The 15,898-nt window shown below is 49.4% G+C and overlaps 1 protein-coding gene across 4 annotated transcripts in view; it reads right to left on the reverse strand.

The window, feature by feature from the left end:
- Positions 1-790: 790 nt before the first annotated feature.
- dlec1 (DLEC1 cilia and flagella associated protein) overlaps positions 791-15,898 on the reverse strand; it is a 128,003-nt gene continuing 112,895 nt past the window's right edge. For all 4 annotated transcript variants that reach the window (XM_046293086.1, XM_046293085.1, XM_046293083.1 and 1 more), the window contains exon 38: positions 791-1,238. In XM_046293086.1, coding sequence (XP_046149042.1) covers positions 1,112-1,238 — 127 coding nt within the window. In that variant the 3' untranslated portion in view covers positions 791-1,111. The remainder of the gene's footprint in view (positions 1,239-15,898) is intronic.

Raw genomic sequence — 15,898 nt, forward strand, 5'->3', positions numbered from 1 at the left:
CCCTACATCCTAAATGCCCCAGTCTTAACCCTAACCCTACATCCTAAATGCCCCAGTCTTAACCCTAACCCTACATCCTAAATGCCCCCAGTCTTAACCCTAACCCTACATCCTAAATGCCCCAGTCTTAACCCTAACCCTACATCCTAAATGCCCCCAGTCTTAACCCTAACCCTACATCCTAAATGCCCCAGTCTTAACCCTAACCCTACATCCTAAATGCCCCCAGTCTTAACCCTAACCCTACATCCTAAGGGAACCTGTTCCAAACGGTCAGGTCAGTTGTATGATGCTTTCCCATCTATTAACAGAGTTGCATTAAATAGGCACAACATTCTTTAGTGATGCATTTGACGATGTTCAATTCATTCACACACAATGTATAAATAAAGGCTTTCACTGTGAAAGTTGATACATGTAGTCCCTTCATATATCGTCTATATTTACAAACATGACTTTTCTGTCCCTCTCCTTCTCTTTATTTTCAACTCTCTTTTTGCAGCTTTTCTCTTACTAAATTAAACTTCGACAATGTCTTTTTTCCTCCCTGGATTGACTTCCAACCTTTCTTCCTTTTTCCAAAGTGTATTTAAATGTGTTGATGAATGTGGCAGAATGTGGTATCAGATGCAGGTCTTTCTGTTCAGAATACCAGCATTATAAAACAATAAATGATATTGGACCTCTGGACAGAACAGTTGACAGTGAGTCATGAGTTGGGTTCTAACAGTCCATTGAGAGCTCAGCGTCATGCTCAATAAAAACACAGAGACACTTGTGAATAGTTGAATTGTTCATTTCCATAAAGCAACAACGTACACGGTAACATTATACACACCAGTGGAGGCTGGTGAGGGGAGGACAGCTCCAAGTAATGGCTGGAACGGAGCAAATGGAACGGCATCAAACCGTGTAAACCATGTGTTCGATTTATTTAGTGCCATTCCACCTATTACACTCCAGTCATTACCACAAGCCTGTTCTCCCCAATTAAGATGCCACCAGCCTCCTGTGCTATTCACTAAGTACAAGGCGTGATAAATACATGCAAAGAGTGCACACAACTGTTGCCAGTGTTCTCAGGTTAAGGTCATGTCCCCTGAGACTCCTGCTAAATGTCGGTAAGTAGAGACACAAATCTCTGGTCGAAGGAGCCGCGTCCCTGGACGTGTAGCGATAAGGGGGGCTCCCCCAGGAACCCCTTTACTACGGCTGTGGCTTGGAACTCCCTCTCCTTGCTACAGGAGACAGATTAGACTTGTAGAGAACCAGTAATGATATGGAAGTGAACCATATAGAGACCTATGGACAGTAACCAAACCATATAGAGACCTATGGACAGTAACCAAAACATATAGAGACCTATGGACAGTAACCAAACCATATAGAGACCTATGGACAGTAACCAAACCATATAGAGACCTATGGACAGTAACCAAACCATCTAGAGACCTATGGACAGTAACCACACCATATAGAGACCTATGGACAGTAACCACACCATATAGAGACCTATGGACAGTAACCAAACCATATAGAGACCTATGGACAGTAACCAAACCATATAGATACCATATAGTTACCTGGCTGTGTGTTAGTTAGGGGTAGTTACCTGGCTGTGTGTTAGTTAGGGGGTAGTTACCTGGCTGTGTGTTAGTTAGGGGGTAGTTACCTGGCTGTGTGTTAGTTAGGGGGTAGTTACCTGGCTGTGTGTTAGTTAGGGGGTAGTTACCTGGCTGTGTGTTAGTTAGGGGCTAGTTACCTGGCTGTGTGTTAGTTAGGGGTAGTTACCTGGCTGTGTGTTGATTAGGGGTAGTTACCTGGCTGTGTGTTAGTTAGGGGTAGTTACCTGGCTGTGTGTTGTTGTTAGTTAGGGGGTAGTTACCTGGCTGTGTGTTAGTTAGGGGGTAGTTACCTGGCTGTGTGTTAGTTAGGGGGTAGTTACCTGGCTGTGTGTTAGTTAGGGGTAGTTACCTGGCTGTGTTAAGCTGATCTGTTAGTAGTTACCTGGCTGTGTGTTAGTTAGGGGGTAGTTACCTGGCTGTGTGTTAGTTAAGCTGATCTGTAGGGGCTGTGTGTTAGTTAGGGGTAGTTACCTGGCTGTGTGTTAGTTAGGGGTAGTTACCTGGCTGTGTGTTAGTTAGGGGTAGTTACCTGGCTGTGTGTTAGTTAGGGGTAGTTACCTGGCTGTGTGATCTGTAGGGGCTGTGTTAGTTAGGGGTAGTTACCTGGCTGTGTGTTAGTTAGGGGTAGTTACCTGGCTGTGTGTTAGTTAGGGGGCAGTTACCTGGCTGTGTGTTAGTTGGGGTAGTTACCTGGCTGTGTGTTAGTTAGGGGTAGTTACCTGGCTGTGTGTTCTGTGTGTTAGTTAGGGGGTAGTTACCTGGCTGTGTGTTAGTTAGGGGGTTAGTTACCTGGCTGTGTGTTAGTTAGGGGGTAGTTACCTGGCTGTACCTGGCTGTGTGTTAGTTAGGGGTAGTTACCTGGCTGTGTGTTAGTTAGGGGTAGTTACCTGGCTGTGTGTTAGTTAGGGGTAGTTACCTGGCTGTGTGTTAGTTAGGGGTAGTTACCTGGCTGTGTTGTTAGTTAGGGGTAGTTACCTGGCTGTGTGTTAGTTAGGGGTAGTTACCTGGCTGTGTGTTAGTTAGGGGTAGTTACCTGGCTGTGTGTTAGTTAGGGGGTAGTTACCTGGCTGTGTGTTGATTAGGGGTAGTTACCTGGCTGTGAAGGCTGTGTGTTAGTTAGGGGGTAGTTACCTGGCTGTGTGTTAGTTAGGGGGTAGTTACCTGGCTGTGTGTTCATTAAGGGGGTAGTTACCTGGCTGTGTGTTAGTTAGGGGGTAGTTACCTGGCTGTGTGTTAGTTAGGGGGTAGTTACCTGGCTGTGTGTTAGTTAGGGGGGCAGTTACCTGGCTGTGTGTTCATTTAGGGTAGTTAGTTACCTAGGGGCTATGTGTTAGTTAGGGGTAGTTACCTGGCTGTGTGTTAGTTAGGGGTAGTTACCTGGCTGTGTGTTAGTTAGGGGTAGTTACCTGGCTGTGTGTTAGTTAGGGGGTAGTTACCTGGCTGTGTGTTAGTTAGGGGGTAGTTACCTGGCTGTGTGTTAGTTAGGGGGTAGTTACCTGGCTGTGTGTTAGTTAGGGGGTAGTTACCTGGCTGTGTGATCATTAAGGGGGTAGTTACCTGGCTGTGTGTTAGTTAGGGGGTAGTTACCTGGCTGTGTGTTAGTTAGGGGGTAGTTACCTGGCTGTGTGTTAGTTAGGGGTAGTTACCTGGCTGTGTGTTAGTTAGGGGGTAGTTACCTGGCTGTGTGTTAGTTAGGGGGTAGTTACCTGGCTGTGTGTTAGTTAGGGGGTAGTTACCTGGCTGTGTGTTAGTTAGGGGGTAGTTACCTGGCTGTGTGTTAGGTTGGGTTAGTTACCTGGCTGTGTGTTAGTTAGGGGGTAGTTACCTGGCTGTGAAGCTGATCTGTAGGGGCTGTGTGTTAGTTAGGGGGTAGTTACCTGGCTGTGAAGCTGATCTGTAGGGGCTGTGTGTTAGTTAGGGGGTAGTTACCTGGCTGTGAAGCTGATCTGTAGGGGCTGTGTGTTAGTTAGGGGGTAGTTACCTGGCTGTGAAGCTGATCTGTAGGGGCTGTGTGTTAGTTAGGGGGTAGTTAACTGGCTGTGTGTTAGTTAGGGGTAGTTACCTGGCTGTGTGTTAGTTAGGGGTAGTTACCTGGCTGTGTGTTAGTTAGGGGTAGTTACCTGGCTGTGTGTTAGTTAGGGGTAGTTACCTGGCTGTGTGTTAGTTAGGGGTAGTTACCTGGCTGTGAAGCTGATCTGTAGGGGCTGTGTGTTAGTTAGGGGGTAGTTACCTGGCTGTGTGTTAGTTAGGGGGTAGTTACCTGGCTGTGTGTTCATTAAGGGGGTAGTTACCTGGCTGTGTGTTCATTAAGGGGGCAGTTACCTGGCTGTGTGTTAGTTAGGGGGTAGTTACCTGGCTGTGTGTTCATTAAGGGGGCAGTTACCTGGCTGTGTGTTAGTTAGGGGTAGTTACCTGGCTGTGTGTTAGTTAGGGGGTAGTTACCTGGCTGTGAAGCTGAGTTCTGGCTGTGTGTTAGTTAGGGGTAGTTACCTGGCTGTGTGTTAGTTAGGGGTAGTTACCTGGCTGTGAAGCTGATCTGTAGGGGCTGTGTGTTAGTTAGGGGTAGTTACCTGGCTGTGAAGCTGATCTGTAGGGGCTGTGTGTTAGTTAGGGGTAGTTACCTGGCTGTGTTAGTTGGGTAGTTACCTGGCTGTGTGTTAGTTAGGGGTAGTTACCTGGCTGTGTGTTAGTTAGGGGGTAGTTACCTGGCTGTGTGTTAGTTAGGGGGTAGTTACCTGGCTGTGTGTTAGTTAGGGGTAGTTACCTGGCTGTGTGTTAGTTAGGGGGCTGGTGTGTTAGTTAGGGGTAGTTACCTGGCTGTGTGTTAGTTAGGGGTAGTTACTGGCTGTGTGTTAGTTAGGGGTAGGCTGTGTGTTAGTTGGCTGTGGGGTAGTTACCTGGCTGTGTGTTAGTTAGGGGGTAGTTACCTGGCTGTGTGTTAGTTAGGGGCAGTTACCTGGCTGTGTGTTAGTTAGGGGTAGTTACCTGGCTGTGTGTTAGTTAGGGGGTAGTTACCTGGCTGTGTGTTAGTTAGGGGGTAGTTACCTGGCTGTGTGTTAGTTAGGGGGCAGTTACCTGGCTGTGTGTTAGTTAGGGGTAGTTACCTGGCTGTGTGTTAGTTAGGGGGTAGTTACCTGGCTGTGTGTTAGTTAGGGGGTAGTTACCTGGCTGTGTGTTAGTTAGGGGGTAGTTACCTGGCTGTGTGTTAGTTAGGGGTAGTTACCTGGCTGTGTGTTAGTTAGGGGTAGTTACCTGGCTGTGTGTTAGTTAGGGGTAGTTACCTGGCTGTGTGTTAGTTAGGGGTAGTTACCTGGCTGTGTGTTAGTTAGGGGTAGTTACCTGGCTGTGTGTTAGTTAGGGGTAGTTACCTGGCTGTGAAGCTGATCTGTAGGGGCTGTGTGTTAGTTAGGGGTAGTTACCTGGCTGTGAAGTGATCTGAAGGGGCTGTGTGTTAGTTAGGGGTAGTTACCTGGCTGTGTGATCTTAGGGGCTGTGTGTTAGTTAGGGGTAGTTACCTGGCTGTGTGTTAGTTAGGGGGTAGTTACCTGGCTGTGTGTTAGTTAGGGGTAGTTACCTGGCTGTGTGTTAGTTAGGGGTAGTTACCTGGCTGTGTGTTAGGGGCTGTGTGTTAGTTAGGGGTAGTTACCTGGCTGTGTGTTAGTTAGGGGTAGTTACCTGGCTGTGAAGCTGATCTGTAGGGGCTGTGTGTTAGTTAGGGGTAGTTACCTGGCTGTGAAGCTGATCTGTAGGGGCTGTGTGTTAGTTAGGGGTAGTTACCTGGCTGTGTGTTAGTTAGGGGTAGTTACCTGGCTGTGAAGCTGATCTGTAGGGGCTGTGTGTTAGTTGGGGGTAGTTACCTGGCTGTGAAGCTGATCTGTAGGGGCTGTGTGTTAGTTAGGGGTAGTTACCTGGCTGTGAAGCTGATCTGTAGGGGCTGTGTGTTAGTTAGGGGTAGTTACCTGGCTGTGTGTTAGTTGGGGTAGTTACCTGGCTGTGAAGCTGATCTGTAGGGGCTGTGTGTTAGTTAGGGGTAGTTACCTGGCTGTGTGTTACCTGGCTGTGTGTTAGTTAGGGGGTAGTTACCTGGCTGTGTGTTAGTTAGGGGTAGTTACCTGGCTGTGTGTTAGTTAGGGGTAGTTACCTGGCTGTGAAGCTGATCTGTAGGGGCTGTGTGTTAGTTAGGGGCAGTTACCTGGCTGTGTGTTAGTTAGGGGTAGTTACCTGGCTGTGTGTTCATTAAGGGGTAGTTACCTGGCTGTGTGTTAGTTAGGGGTAGTTACCTGGCTGTGTGTTAGTTAGGGGTAGTTACCTGGCTGTGTGTTAGTTAGGGGTAGTTACCTGGCTGTGTGTTAGTTAGGGGGTAGTTACCTGGCTGTGTGTTAGTTAGGGGGTAGTTACCTGGCTGTGTGTTAGTTAGGGGTAGTTACCTGGCTGTGTGTTCATTAAGGGGGTAGTTACCTGGCTGTGTGTTAGTTAGGGGGTAGTTACCTGGCTGTGTGTTAGTTAGGGGCAGTTACCTGGCTGTGTGTTAGTTAGGGGGTAGTTACCTGGCTGTGTGTTAGTTAGGGGGTAGTTACCTGGCTGTGTGTTAGTTAGGGGGTAGTTACCTGGCTGTGTGTTAGTTAGGGGGTAGTTACCTGGCTGTGAAGCTGATCTGTAGGGGCTGTGTGTTAGTTAGGGGGTAGTTACCTGGCTGTGAAGCTGATCTGTAGGGGCTGTGTGTTAGTTAGGGGGTAGTTACCTGGCTGTGAAGCTGATCTGTAGGGGCTGTGTGTTAGTTAGGGGGTAGTTACCTGGCTGTGTGTTCATTAAGGGGGTAGTTACCTGGCTGTGTGTTAGTTAGGGGTAGTTACCTGGCTGTGTGTTAGTTAGGGGTAGTTACCTGGCTGTGGATCTGTAGGGGCTGTGTGTTAGTTAGGGGTAGTTACCTGGCTGTGTGTTAGTTAGGGGTAGTTACCTGGCTGTGAAGCTGATCTGTAGGGGCTGTGTGTTAGTTAGGGGTAGTTACCTGGCTGTGAAGCTGATCTGTAGGGGCTGTGTGTTAGTTAGGGGTAGTTACCTGGCTGTGTGTTAGTTAGGGGTAGTTACCTGGCTGTGAAGCTGATCTGTAGGGGCTGTGTGTTAGTTAGGGGTAGTTACCTGGCTGTGAAGCTGATCTGTAGGGGCTGTGTGTTAGTTAGGGGTAGTTACCTGGCTGTGAAGCTGATCTGTAGGGGCTGTGTGTTAGTTAGGGGTAGTTACCTGGCTGTGTGTTAGTTAGGGGTAGTTACCTGGCTGTGTGTTAGTTAGGGGTAGTTACCTGGCTGTGTGTTAGTTACCTGGCTGTGTGGTTAGTTACCTGGCTGTGTGTTAGTTAGGGGTAGTTACCTGGCTGTGTGTTAGTTAGGGGTAGTTACCTGGCTGTGAAGCTGATCTGTAGGGGCTGTGTGTTAGTTAGGGGGTAGTTACCTGGCTGTGTGTTAGTTAGGGGTAGTTACCTGGCTGTGAAGGCTGTGTGTTAGTTAGGGGTAGTTACCTGGCTGTGTGTTAGTTAGGGGGTAGTTACCTGGCTGTGTGTTAGTTAGGGGTAGTTACCTGGCTGTGTGGTTAGGGGCAGTTACCTGGCTGTGTGTTCATTAAGGGGTAGTTACCTGGCTGTGTGTTAGTTAGGGGTAGTTACCTGGCTGTGTGTTAGTTAGGGGTAGTTACCTGGCTGTGTGTTAGTTAGGGGTAGTTACCTGGCTGTGAAGCTGATCTGTAGGGGCTGTGTGTTAGTTAGGGGTAGTTACCTGGCTGTGAAGCTGATCTGTAGGGGCTGTGTGTTAGTTAGGGGTAGTTACCTGGCTGTGTGTTAGTTAGGGGTAGTTACCTGGCTGTGAAGCTGATCTGTAGGGGCTGTGTGTTAGTTAGGGGTAGTTACCTGGCTGTGAAGCTGATCTGTAGGGGCTGTGTGTTAGTTAGGGGGTAGTTACCTGGCTGTGAAGCTGATCTGTAGGGGCTGTGTGTTAGTTAGGGGGTAGTTACCTGGCTGTGAAGCTGATCTGTAGGGGCTGTGTGTTAGTTAGGGGGTAGTTACCTGGCTGTGAAGCTGATCTGTAGGGGCTGTGTGTTAGTTAGGGGGTAGTTACCTGGCTGTGTGTTCATTAAGGGGGTAGTTACCTGGCTGTGTGTTAGTTAGGGGGTAGTTACCTGGCTGTGTGTTAGTTAGGGGGTAGTTACCTGGCTGTGTGTTAGTTAGGGGGTAGTTACCTGGCTGTGAAGCTGATCTGTAGGGGCTGTGTGTTAGTTAGGGGGCAGTTACCTGGCTGTGTGTTAGTTAGGGGGTAGTTACCTGGCTGTGTGTTCATTAAGGGGGTAGTTACCTGGCTGTGTGTTACCTGGCTGTGTGTTAGTTAGGGGTAGTTACCTGGCTGTGTGTTAGTTAGGGGTAGTTACCTGGCTGTGTGTTAGTTAGGGGTAGTTACCTGGCTGTGTGTTAGGTTAGGGGTAGTTACCTGGCTGTGTGTTAGTTAGGGGTAGTTACCTGGCTGTGTGTTAGTTAGGGGTAGTTACCTGGCTGTGAAGCTGATCTGTAGGGGCTGTGTGTTAGTTAGGGGTAGTTACCTGGCTGTGTGTTAGTTAGGGGGTAGTTACCTGGCTGTGTGTTAGTTAGGGGGTAGTTACCTGGCTGTGTGTTAGTTAGGGGTAGTTACCTGGCTGTGAAGCTGATCTGTAGGGGCTGTGTGTTAGTTAGGGGTAGTTACCTGGCTGTGAAGCTGATCTGTAGGGGCTGTGTGTTAGTTAGGGGTAGTTACCTGGCTGTGTGTTAGTTAGGGGTAGTTACCTGGCTGTGAAGCTGATCTGTAGGGGGTGTGTTAGTTAGGGGTAGTTACCTGGCTGTGAAGCTGATCTGTAGGGGCTGTGTGTTAGTTAGGGGTAGTTACCTGGCTGTGAAGCTGATCTGTAGGGGCTGTGTGTTAGTTAGGGTAGTAGTTACCTGGCTGTGTGTTAGTTAGGGGTAGTTACCTGGCTGTGTGTTAGTTAGGGGGTAGTTACCTGGCTGTAGCTGATCTGTAGGGGCTGTGTGTTAGTTAGGGGTAGTTACCTGGCTGTGTGTTAGTTAGGGGTAGTTACCTGGCTGTGAAGCTGATCTGTAGGGGCTGTGTGTTAGTTAGGGGGTAGTTACCTGGCTGCTGATCTGTGTGTTAGTTAGGGGGTAGTTACCTGGCTGTGAAGCTGATCTGTAGGGGCTGTGTTTTAGTTAGGGGTAGTTACCTGGCTGTGAAGCTGATCTGTAGGGGCTGTGTGTTAGTTAGGGGGTTAGTTACCTGGCTGTGTGTTAGTTAGGGGTAGTTACCTGGCTGTGAAGCTGATCTGTAGGGGCTGTGTGTTAGTTAGGGGTAGTTACCTGGCTGTGAAGCTGATCTGTAGGGGCTGTGTGTTAGTTAGGGGGTAGTTACCTGGCTGTGTGTTAGTTAGGGGGTAGTTACCTGGCTGTGAAGCTGATCTGTAGGGGATGTGTGTTAGTTAGGGGGTAGTTACCTGGCTGTGAAGCTGATCTGTAGGGGCTGTGTGTTAGTTAGGGGGTAGTTACCTGGCTGTGAAGCTGATCTGTAGGGGCTGTGTGTTAGTTAGGGGGTAGTTACCTGGCTGTGTGTTAGTTAGGGGGTAGTTACCTGGCTGTGAAGCTGATCTGTAGGGGCTGTGTGTTAGTTAGGGGGTAGTTACCTGGCTGTGTGTTAGTTAGGGGGTAGTTACCTGGCTGTGAAGCTGATCTGTAGGGGCTGTGTGTTAGTTAGGGGTAGTTACCTGGCTGTGAAGCTGATCTGTAGGGGCTGTGTGTTAGTTAGGGGTAGTTACCTGGCTGTGAAGCTGATCTGTAGGGGCTGTGTGTTAGTTAGGGGTAGTTACCTGGCTGTGAAGCTGATCTGTAGGGGCTGTGTGTTAGTTAGGGGGTAGTTACCTGGCTGTGAAGCTGATCTGTAGGGGCTGTGTGTTAGTTAGGGGGTAGTTACCTGGCTGTGAAGCTGATCTGTAGGGGCTGTGTGTTAGTTAGGGGGTAGTTACCTGGCTGTGTGTTAGTTAGGGGTAGTTACCTGATCTGTAGGGGCTGTGTGTTAGTTAGGGGTAGTTACCTGGCTGTGAAGCTGATCTGTAGGGGCTGTGTGTTAGTTAGGGGGTAGTTACCTGGCTGTGAAGCTGATCTGTAGGGGCTGTGTGTTAGTTAGGGGGTAGTTACCTGGCTGTGAAGCTGATCTGTAGGGGCTGTGTGTTAGTTAGGGGGTAGTTACCTGGCTGTGAAGCTGCTGTAGGGGGTTACCTGGCTGTGTGTTAGTTAGGGGGTAGTTACCTGGCTGTGAAGCTGATCTGTAGGGGCTGTGTGTTAGTTAGGGGGTAGTTACCTGGCTGTGAAGCTGATCTGTAGGGGCTGTGTGTTAGTTAGGGGGTAGTTACCTGGCTGTGTGTTAGTTAGGGGGTAGTTACCTGGCTGTGAAGCTGATCTGTAGGGGATGTGTGTTAGTTAGGGGGTAGTTACCTGGCTGTGAAGCTGATCTGTAGGGGCTGTGTGTTAGTTAGGGGGTAGTTACCTGGCTGTGAAGCTGATCTGTAGGGGCTGTGTGTTAGTTAGGGGGTAGTTACCTGGCTGTGTGTTAGTTAGGGGGTAGTTACCTGGCTGTGAAGCTGATCTGTAGGGGCTGTGTGTTAGTTAGGGGGTAGTTACCTGGCTGTGTGTTAGTTAGGGGTAGTTACCTGGCTGTGAAGCTGATCTGTAGGGGCTGTGTGTTAGTTAGGGGTAGTTACCTGGCTGTGAAGCTGATCTGTAGGGGCTGTGTGTTAGTTAGGGGGTAGTTACCTGGCTGTGAAGCTGATCTGTAGGGGCTGTGTGTTAGTTAGGGGGTAGTTACCTGGCTGTGAAGCTGATCTGTAGGGGCTGTGTGTTAGTTAGGGGGTAGTTACCTGGCTGTGAAGCTGATCTGTAGGGGCTGTGTGTTAGTTAGGGGGTAGTTACCTGGCTGTGAAGCTGATCTGTAGGGGCTGTGTGTTAGTTAGGGGGTAGTTACCTGGCTGTGAAGCTGATCTGTAGGGGCTGTGTGTTAGTTAGGGGGTAGTTACCTGGCTGTGTGTTCAGTTAAGGGGTAGTTACCTGGCTGTGTGTTAGTTAGGGGGTAGTTACCTGGCTGTGTGTTAGTTAGGGGGTAGTTACCTGGCTGTGTGTTAGTTAGGGGGTAGTTACCTGGCTGTGAAGCTGATCTGTAGGGGCTGTGTGTTAGTTAGGGGGCAGTTACCTGGCTGTGTGTTAGTTAGGGGGTAGTTACCTGGCTGTGTGTTCATTAAGGGGGTAGTTACCTGGCTGTGTGTTAGTTAGGGGGTAGTTACCTGGCTGTGTGTTAGTTAGGGGTAGTTACCTGGCTGTGTGTTAGTTAGGGGTAGTTACCTGGCTGTGTGTTAGTTAGGGGTAGTTACCTGGCTGTAGGGGTAGTTACCTGGCTGTGTGTTAGGTTGTTAGTTACCTAGGGGCTGTGTGTTAGTTAGGGGGTAGTTACCTGGCTGTGTGTTAGTTAGGGGTAGTTACCTGGCTGTGAAGCTGATCTGTAGGGGCTGTGTTGTTACCTGGCTGTGTGTTAGGGGGTAGTTACCTGGCTGTGTGTTAGTTGGGGTAGTTACCTGGCTGTGTGTTAGTTAGTTAGGGGTAGTTACCTGGCTGTGTGTTAGTTAGGGGTAGTTACCTGGCTGTGAAGCTGATCTGTAGGGGCTGTGTGTTAGTTAGGGGTAGTTACCTGGCTGTGAAGCTGATCTGTAGGGGCTGTGTGTTAGTTAGGGGTAGTTACCTGGCTGTGTGTTAGTTAGGGGTAGTTACCTGGCTGTGAAGCTGATCTGTAGGGGATGTGTGTTAGTTAGGGGTAGTTACCTGGCTGTGAAGCTGATCTGTAGGGGCTGTGTGTTAGTTAGGGGTAGTTACCTGGCTGTGAAGCTGATCTGTTAGTTAGGGGCTGTGTGTTAGTTAGGGGGTAGTTACCTGGCTGTGTGTTAGTTAGGGGTAGTTACCTGGCTGTGAAGCTGATCTGTAGGGGCTGTGTGTTAGTTAGGGGCTGGGGTAGTTACCCTGGCTGATCTGTAGGGGCTTGTGTTAGGGGGTAGTTACCTGGCTGTGTGTTAGTTAGGGGTAGTTACCTGGCTGTGAAGCTGATCTGTAGGGGCTGTGTGTTAGTTAGGGGTAGTTACCTGGCTGTGAAGCTGATCTGTAGGGGCTGTGTGTTAGTTAGGGGTAGTTACCTGGCTGTGAAGCTGATCTGTAGGGGCTGTGTGTTAGTTAGGGGTAGTTACCTGGCTGTGTGTTCATTAAGGGGTAGTTACCTGGCTGTGTGTTAGTTAGGGGTAGTTACCTGGCTGTGTGTTAGTTAGGGGTAGTTACCTGGCTGTGAAGCTGATCTGTAGGGGCTGTGTGTTAGTTAGGGGCAGTTACCTGGCTGTGTGTTAGTTAGGGGTAGTTACCTGGCTGTGTGTTCATTAAGGGGTAGTTACCTGGCTGTGTGTTAGTTAGGGGTAGTTACCTGGCTGTGTGTTAGTTAGGGGTAGTTACCTGGCTGTGTGTTAGTTAGGGGTAGTTACCTGGCTGTGTGTTAGTTAGGGGTAGTTACCTGGCTGTGAAGCTGATCTGTAGGGGCTGTGTGTTAGTTAGGGGTAGTTACCTGGCTGTGAAGCTGATCTGTAGGGGCTGTGTGTTAGTTAGGGGTAGTTACCTGGCTGTGTGTTAGTTAGGGGGTAGTTACCTGGCTGTGAAGCTGATCTGTAGGGGCTGTGTGTTAGTTAGGGGGTAGTTACCTGGCTGTGAAGCTGATCTGTAGGGGCTGTGTGTTAGTTAGGGGGTAGTTACCTGGCTGTGAAGCTGATCTGTAGGGGCTGTGTGTTAGTTAGGGGGTAGTTACCTGGCTGTGTGTTAGTTAGGGGGTAGTTACCTGGCTGTGAAGCTGATCTGTAGGGACTGTGTGTTAGTTAGGGGTAGTTACCTGGCTGTGTGTTAGTTAGGGGTAGTTACCTGGCTGTGAAGCTGATCTGTAGGGGCTGTGTGTTAGTTAGGGGTAGTTACCTGGCTGTGTGTTAGTTAGGGGTAGTTACCTGGCTGTGAAGCTGATCTGTAGGGGCTGTGTGTTAGTTAGGGGTAGTTACCTGGCTGTGAAGCTGATCTGTAGGGGCTGTGTGTTAGTTAGGGGTAGTTACCTGGCTGTGAAGCTGATCTGTAGGGGCTGTGTGTTAGTTAGGGGTAGTTACCTGGCTGTGTGTTCATTAAGGGGGTAGTTACCTGGCTGTGTGTTAGTTAGGGGGTAGTTACCTGGCTGTGTGTTAGTTAGGGGGTAGTTACCTGGCTGTGTGTTAGTTAGGGGGTAGTTACCTGGCTGTGAAGCTGATCTGTAGGGGCTGTGTGTTAGTTAGGGGGCAGTTACCTGGCTGTGTGTTAGTTAGGGGGTAGTTACCTGGCTGTGTGTTAGTTAGGGGGTAGTTACCTGGCTGTGTGTTAGTTAGGGGTAGTTACCTGGCTGTGAAGCTGATCTGTAGGGGCTGTGTGTTAGTTAGGGGGCAGTTACCTGGCTGTGAAGCTGATCTGTAGGGGCTGTGTGGTAGTTAGGGGGTAGTTACCTGGCTGTGAAGCTGATCTGTAGGGGCTGTGTGTTAGTTAGGGTAGTTACCTGGCTGTGTGTTAGTTAGGGGTAGTTACCTGGCTGTGAAGCTGATCTGTAGGGGCTGTGTGTTAGTTAGGGGTAGTTACCTGGCTGTGTTAGTTAGGGGTAGTTACCTGGCTGTGTGTTAGTTAGGGGTAGTTACCTGGCTGTGTGTTAGTTAGGGGTAGTTACCTGGCTGTGTGTTAGTTAGGGGTAGTTACCTGGCTGTGTGTTAGTTAGGGGTAGTTACCTGGCTGTGTGTTAGTTAGGGGTAGTTACCTGGCTGTGTGTTAGTTAGGGGGGGGTAGTTACCTGGCTGTGTGTTAGTTACCTGGCTGTGGGTTAGGGGCAGTGTTAGCTGATCTGATCTTAGGGGCTGTGTGTTAGTTAGGGGTAGTTACCTGGCTGTGTGTTAGTTAGGGGTAGTTACCTGGCTGTGAAGCTGATCTGTAGGGGCTGTGTGTTAGTTAGGGGTAGTTACCTGGCTGTGAAGCTGATCTGTAGGGGCTGTGTGTTAGTTAGGGGTAGTTACCTGGCTGTGTTAGTTAGGGGTAGTTACCTCTGTGAAGCTGATCTGTAGGGGCTGTGTGTTAGTTAGGGGGTAGTTACCTGGCTGTGTGTTCAGGGGCTGTGTGTTAAGTTACCTGGCTGTGTGGGTAGTTACCTGGCTGTGTGTTAGTTAGGGGTAGTTACCTGGCTGTGTGTTAGTTGGGGTAGTTACCTGGCTGTGTGTTAGTTAGGGGTAGTTACCTGGCTGTGAAGCTGATCTGTAGGGGCTGTGTGTTAGTTAGGGGCAGTTACCTGGCTGTGTGTTAGTTAGGGGTAGTTACCTGGCTGTGTGTTAGTTAGGGGTAGTTACCTGGCTGTGTGTTAGTTAGGGGTAGTTACCTGGCTGTGAAGCTGATCTGTAGGGGCTGTGTGTTAGTTAGGGGCAGTTACCTGGCTGTGAAGCTGATCTGTAGGGGCTGTGTGGTAGTTAGGGGTAGTTACCTGGCTGTGAAGCTGATCTGTAGGGGCTGTGTGTTAGTTAGGGGTAGTTACCTGGCTGTGTGTTAGTTAGGGGTAGTTACCTGGCTGTGAAGCTGATCTGTAGGGGCTGTGTGTTAGTTAGGGGTAGTTACCTGGCTGTGTGTTAGTTAGGGGGTAGTTACCTGGCTGTGTGTTAGTTAGGGGTAGTTACCTGGCTGTGTGTTAGTTAGGGGTAGTTACCTGGCTGTGTGTTAGTTAGGGGTAGTTACCTGGCTGTGTGTTAGTTAGGGGTAGTTACCTGGCTGTGTGTTAGTTAGGGGGTAGTTACCTGGCTGTGTGTTAGTTAGGGGTAGTTACCTGGCTGTGTGTTCATTAAGGGGTAGTTACCTGGCTGTGTGTTAGTTAGGGGTAGTTACCTGGCTGTGTGTTAGTTAGGGGTAGTTACCTGGCTGTGTGTTAGTTAGGGGTAGTTACCTGGCTGTGTGTTAGTTAGGGGGTAGTTACCTGGCTGTGTGTTAGTTAGGGGGTAGTTACCTGGATGTGTGTTAGTTAGGGGGTAGTTACCTGGCTGTGAAGCTGATCTGTAGGGGCTGTGTGTTAGTTAGGGGGTAGTTACCTGGCTGTGTGTTAGTTAGGGGTAGTTGATCTGTAGGGGTGAAGCTGATCTGTAGGGGCTGTGTGTTAGTTAGGGTAGTTACCTGGCTGTGAAGCTGATCTGTAGGGGCTGTGTGGTTAGGGGTAGTTACCTGGCTGTGTGTTAGTTAGGGGTAGTTACCTGGCTGTGAAGCTGATCTGTAGGGGCTGTGTGTTAGTTAGGGGTAGTTACCTGGCTGTGAAGCTGATCTGTAGGGGCTGTGTGTTAGTTAGGGGGTAGTTACCTGGCTGTGTGTTCATTAAGGGGGTAGTTACCTGGCTGTGTGTTAGTTAGGGGGTAGTTACCTGGCTGTGTGTTAGTTAGGGGGTAGTTACCTGGCTGTGTGTTAGTTAGGGGTAGTTACCTGGCTGTGAAGCTGATCTGTAGGGGCTGTGTGTTAGTTAGGGGTAGTTACCTGGCTGTGAAGCTGATCTGTAGGGGCTGTGTGTTAGTTAGGGGTAGTTACCTGGCTGTGAAGCTGATCTGTAGGGGCTGTGTGTTAGTTAGGGGTAGTTACCTGGCTGTGTGTTCATTAAGGGGTAGTTACCTGGCTGTGTGTTAGTTAGGGGGTAGTTACCTGGCTGTGTGTTAGTTAGGGGGTAGTTACCTGGCTGTGTGTTAGTTAGGGGGTAGTTACCTGGCTGTGTGTTAGTTAGGGGGTAGTTACCTGGCTGTGTGTTAGTTAGGGGGTAGTTACCTGGCTGTGAAGCTGATCTGTAGGGGCTGTGTGTTAGTTAGGGGGCAGTTACCTGGCTGTGTGTTAGTTAGGGGGTAGTTACCTGGCTGTGTGTTAGTTAGGGGTAGTTACCTGGCTGTGTGTTAGTTAGGGGTAGTTACCTGGCTGTGAAGCTGATCTGTAGGGGCTGTGTGTTAGTTAGGGGGTAGTTACCTGGCTGTGAAGCTGATCTGTAGGGGCTGTGTGTTAGTTAGGGTGCAGTTACCTGGATGTGAAACTGATTTGTAGGGGCTGTGTGGTAGTTAGGGGGTAGTTACCTGGCTGTGAAGCTGATCTGTAGGGGCTGTGTGTTAGTTAGGGGGTAGTTACCTGGCTG

Source organism: Oncorhynchus gorbuscha, linkage group LG12 (genome assembly GCF_021184085.1).
Source record: "Oncorhynchus gorbuscha isolate QuinsamMale2020 ecotype Even-year linkage group LG12, OgorEven_v1.0, whole genome shotgun sequence".
NCBI lineage: Eukaryota > Metazoa > Chordata > Actinopteri > Salmoniformes > Salmonidae > Oncorhynchus > Oncorhynchus gorbuscha.